This window comes from Brassica oleracea, chromosome C1 (assembly GCF_000695525.1).
Source record: "Brassica oleracea var. oleracea cultivar TO1000 chromosome C1, BOL, whole genome shotgun sequence".
Lineage (NCBI taxonomy): Eukaryota > Viridiplantae > Streptophyta > Magnoliopsida > Brassicales > Brassicaceae > Brassica > Brassica oleracea.
The window spans coordinates 37,933,863-37,939,653 of NC_027748.1; the positions used below are offsets into that span (position 1 = coordinate 37,933,863).

Genomic DNA, 5,791 nt, shown 5'->3' on the forward strand with positions numbered 1-5,791 from the left:
GATGCATCTTGGAAAAGTGCTGAGGAGGTAGAAAGAATTGGATAATCCTTGCATAGTGAAGAAGGCATTCAGAAACTCCAAGGATCCTCTTTCATAAAACCAACAAACACATCACTAAAAGCTGAAGCACAAGCCCTTATGATGACTGTACAACAAACAATAAGACTAGGATATAAACAGATTGCTTTCCTAAGTGACTGTAAATCCCTGATAGATGAGTTGAATTAAGAAGCTCAGATCTCAACCATCAAAGTTGTCCGCAACACTGAGATAGCCTCTATGGTACAGGACATACAAGAGATGTCCAGGTCTCAAGATTTTAGTTTTCATCAGGTACCTAGGAATCAACTTATGTATGGGGATCACTTAGCTAAATATGCTAGAAGAACGAAGCAGAACTATATAATCAAATGGCTCTAATATAATAATAAACAGGTTGACAAAAAAAGCGAGCTGGGTGATAAAAGTTCGAAAAGGCCAAATTGCATTATTCTTTTTTCATTAAATAAAATGAAAACGAGTTGACAGCGTTGTAAGTATTAAGCCGACATGTGAACCCCAGTAAGCTATCTTCGAAGTTTCATGGAACAGATGGCAAGTCAGCCGACCTGGCATATCACCCGAAAATCATATGACGCGGCTAACGGCGCTTTGACAGTATGGGAAACCTTTCAAATTACGAATTTTATAATACACAAAATTATCATTTCCTGTTTAATGAGTGAATCACACAATTCAGAGAGAAAAATGTGTTTGGTAAGTTGCATAGGCTTATTCCAACTTAATCCTGATTGGCGCTAAGCGGAGTGGTTCAAATTCATTAAATATTCATTTACATATTTCAATGTGAGATCTTCTCTCCAACACCTTCCCTGGAAATAATGGTGCATATAACCCTTATTTTCGACAGAATCCATTATACTCTTCTAAGATAATGTTGTTTTCTAGGAATTTCGGAAGAACTAAATTTTCTATGCACCATCAGCTAGTGGATTGATTGAACTATTTTCCAGGCAGGATTAGTGATTTAGGATATCGGCCTACTATGATAAGTTTTTTGGAGTTCCAACTTAAAACCAATTAGCGGTAAGTAGAGTGGTCCAAATCATTTATATACTATTAAATTTTTTTTTATATTTTCAATGTGAATTTTTTTTTCAACAGCATTTTTCAAAAAACTAAGAAATATGTCACAATAGACGGAATGATTTTCAAAATTATTTAGACGATGATAATAAGAAAGACGAGTAAGTGTTACGGTAAATAGAATAAGTCTTTTTTATATTTTCAACGTGAAATTTTCTCTGCAACAGTGTTTTTCAGAAAACTAATAAATATGTCACAATAGACGGAATGATTTTCAAAATTATTCAGACTATGATAATAAGAGAGACAAGTAAGTGTTATAGGATTGAGAACAATATAGTCAGAACTAGGGGTGGGCCAAAAAACTGAACCGAACCGAGTCAAACCGAACCAACCGAACCGAAACCGATTCAAACCGATCCAAAGTCTATTTCAAACCATTCGGTTGAAGATTTTCCCAACCAGAATGGTTCAGCTCGAAACCGATGTGTTTTGTAATTATTTAAATTAAAAATATTAGTTATATCAATATACTAAAATTCTAATACCAAACCATGTATTTTCCATTTTTTATTCAATAACATATATTCTTCTAACCTAATATGTAATCATCAAAATATTTGATATAAAAAATAGAAAAATCTGTATTTTTATATTCTTATATATGTCAACGTGGATGTTAAATCTAAACCTACAACTTAAAGCAAAATTTATTAAAAACAAAAGTTTTTCTCCATAGCATCACATGGAAGATGGTTCATTGCATGATTTTTAATAATGATATAAGAGACATTACTAATGATGTTGATTTTGTTATTTTAGTTAACTTTCATTTGTTTTAATTTTTATATATTTTTTGTGACCTTTTTAAAGGTTTTTGTTTCAGTTTTATATTGAATTTAGTTCACATAGTTTATGTTTACATAATTTATGTTTTAAAACATAATTTTTCTTACAAAAAATTAAACTAAAAAGAACCGAACATAACCGAATACAAATTGAACCAAATATAAACCAAACCGAATACAAATCGAACCGAAAAAAATTAACTATGGTTTATTTCAGTTGGAAAAATACTATAACCTAACTAACTAAACCGAACCACACCCGAACCGAACCCAAACCGAACCGAGAAAATAACCGAAGTGCCCACCCCTAGTCAGAACCTTTGGAAACGCTCTCTTCGCTCTCTTCTCTCTCCACCTTATCTCTTGCAGACACCATTGTTGAAGCTTGTTACCCCCGACTCGAACAGCGCGAGGCAGCGCGTTCCGGTGACCGGAGGCTCCTCCGTTTAGCTGTCTCTTCTCGCTTTGCTGCCGCCCCGTCTGCCTTCCTCTCTTTCGATATGTGTGTAGTTATGGGTTAGGGTTTGACTCCGGAAAATGCTCCGCTGCAGAGGGGTTTGATTCTGGTGGTCCATCAGCTATCTCTGGAACTATGGCGAGAAGGTCGAGTAGTAGGTGGTGGTTGTAGTCGGATTTTGGGGTTTGGTGGAGATCGATTTTCTCTCTCGCAGGTCTCGACCGGTTTCCTCTGTCTGTGAGGAGGAGCGCCTCTGTATCTTTCCCGGTCTTCGGCGGTGTGTTGTTTCTGGTCAGGGGGTCATTTGGCTCTGGAGGGTGGCTCTCGTTGGGTTCTCGAACGTTAGTGTTCTCCTCTTTAGCATGGTGTGTGCTGGTGGGTTTCTCTACCACGACAGCGAGTTCATGAGCTTCAACACGCATATGGGTTGGTGTCTGAGCTCTGTGGCCGGCTCGCGTTGGTCCTGTCAGAGCACTACAAGAAAATAAGGGTATTGTTACAAAAAAAATTGTCACAATAGAAAAGAATTCGTAACAATATCATCATTGTTACGTTTTTGTTACTAATTATTAATGGTTGCAATACGTGTGTCACAAATGTTCTGGAGTAACAAAAATGTCACAATTTCTTGCGACTATTTTTTTTTGTAACAAATCGTCACACATAGTTACGTTGTATATTGGTAAAAGAACCGTTACAATTTCTTACTTATTAAATTGTCTCAAACTGTCTTAATTTGTTACTGTTTAATGTGACAACTATGTCACTTGTAGTGACGGATCTATTATCACAAATTGTCATTAATAGAGACACCATTATAGTCTTTTTACCGTCACCATTTCTGACATTATATATTGTCCCAAACCGTCACAACTCATAACAAATTTAAAGTCTTAATTTTGTAGCCTATTATAACCAAAAATTTAGTCACAAAACGTAATAATCAATGACTAAAGAAAAGATATTTATCCGTCTTAAATACATACTATAAATGCGTTACAAAATCGTTGTATTTTGTAACATTCATTATGTTATTAATTTGTCACTTTTTATTACGAAAGCAATGTCCCAAACTATGACCGTAAAATAGTAACCTCTCAGTTTCAATTGGTTACAATTTTAGAACCCAAATTTTCTTTATTTAAAATCTGTCACATATTTTTTATAATTTGTTATTCAATTATTGTCACATTAGAAATTATAAATAAAAATGAAATCAAATATAAAATTTGCAAATAATATGATGTAAAAAAATTTCTCATAAAACTGCTTGGATTTTATTTAAATATTAAATGTAAGAATAAAACAACAATTCGTTTAAGAAGTAAACTGAAACTGCTTAGTAAACTAACGAAAACCAAAAGAAAACCAAATGAAAATCAAACTAGAAACACCAAGCTAAAACACCAAACTGAGAAACCACTTCATGCGGGTGTGGTAGTATCTGTTGGAGTCCAGACATCAATATTTTCTCTATTGCTTGAATCCTATTCTGAAACTGAACATTTTCTTCATTACTCTTTTGCAAGTCTGACTCCAGCTCTTTGACTCGGTGAGTTAAAGTACCATCATCTTCAACAGCTTGTGGTGAAACTGTAGAACCATCTAGTGGCATATAAACTCCACATTGAAGTGATCCAAGTCCAAACACCCAACCTTGTTTTGATATTCCAGCAACCTACCAAACATATAACAGTTACATAAACACATATACAATTAAAATGCAAAGACAACTTTAATTAAGCAAAGCTATGCAAAGAATCAATCGTATCTCCAAATATAAGAAAAATCAGGAAAAAAAAACAAATTTGAAATGTGATAGAAAATTACCTTCACATAGATTTCATTTCTTTCCTCGACAGTAAGAGGCTCTGTCAAAACCTCTCCATTAGAAGGCTCAACCAGTGACAATCTTTCTTGCACATATGCATCATATTTTTCTGCAACTAAGCATGCTCTTTCATCAACATATGTTCCATCAGATTTCTGGTGGGTTTTCTTCATCACAGCAATGAAGGAAGAGTCTTCGTTGTTTGCCACCTAAAACATTAACATAAGCTGTAACTTCATTTTAAAAGTAAAAGTAAATTATTTTGAAGTAAAATAATATGTACACTACCAGATTATCTTGAACTTTAGCATAGGAACGTGAGCCTGATCTGTGGCTGTTGATATTTCAGTGTTGTTCATACGAGCCAGACGAGCTTTCTCACTTTTTTCTTTGGCTTTTGGTGTCTTCCAGTAATCAGACATTACTCTCCAATCTTCTGAAAGAATCCAATCAGGTTTCACTCCTTTGGATTTTGCAAGGCTCACCATTCCTTTGAGGCGAGTGGCAGCTAGTTCATCAATGTTAGCTTTCACTAGATCTTCGATGGCAACATTCCACTCATACTTAGTCTACAATCAAAACGATGTGGTTAGAGTTATTAAAAACAAACAAAAAACAAGATATGAATGAAATGTTCATGAAATATAAAACTTTTAATGTGGAAGAAAGGAAATATGCATTTGATGTTAAAAATATGTAGAAACACACCTTAAACGTTGAATACCAAGCATCCTTGTAAAACTGGGGTACCTTTCTCCAGCTGTACCATGGTCCTTTAAAAAATCCTTCAATGATTTTCCTTACACGTGTTGATATTTCAGTGTTGTTCTTGAACCTGTACAGATACAGTTGAGTTTGTTATATATATACTTTGTAAATCAGAGAAGAGTAATTCAGAATATATCACAATACCATTTAGCTCCATTCTTTCTAGATGGATGAAGCACTCGAGAATCTCGTTCAACAGGTACAAATTCTTCCCTTTGTTCACGTGGTTGGGCATTTGCAGCAACTCCTTCCCTCTGTCTTTGGAGACCAACAGATTCAAGAGATGATCTTCCAAACAAGCGACCGCCTATCATCATTGGTGGACGCATCTATAATAGTACAGAATAAATCATAGAAAAAGATGCAGCTCAAAAGTATTAGATCATGACATAACAAACAATAAACAAAAACAAACGATTAACTGCAAAGAAAAAAAGAAAACCAAAGAGATCTGAGACCTCGACGGCTTTGATTCAGTCTAAGATGTAGTTTAGGTTCTTAGGTTTAACGTGAGACGAGGTAACTAATATTACTTCCTTTATATACTAGTTAAATTTTAGGATATTTCTTAATATTCTTACCATGTTTTAAGGGATTTTCCCGGTTTCCACTTAATTTTTAGGTTTTGCCGCTCTAAAGTAAAAATCTAAATATCTCCACAACTTAAAAATGCGCCATTAAGAAGTTAAGGTGCCATTAAAAAGTTAAGGCGCCATTAAGAAAAAGATAGCAAAAAAAATAAAAAAAAATAAACAAGTAATCAAAGTATATACCTCGCTAGTCTATTCAACGACGTTGACC

At 34.5% G+C, this 5,791-nt stretch overlaps 1 protein-coding gene across 1 annotated transcript; it reads right to left on the reverse strand.

Moving 5' to 3' along the window:
* Positions 1–2,444: 2,444 nt before the first annotated feature.
* On the reverse strand, positions 2,445–4,554 carry LOC106339271. Its single transcript, XM_013778062.1, has 4 exons — positions 4,511–4,554; positions 4,222–4,431; positions 3,786–4,069; positions 2,445–2,865 (listed from the first exon to the last, which is right to left on the reverse strand). The coding sequence occupies exons 2-4, from the start codon at positions 4,393–4,395 to the stop codon at positions 2,445–2,447; spliced, it is 879 nt and encodes a 292-aa protein (XP_013633516.1). The 5' UTR covers positions 4,396–4,431; positions 4,511–4,554.
* Between the last annotated feature and the right edge of the window lie 1,237 nt (positions 4,555–5,791).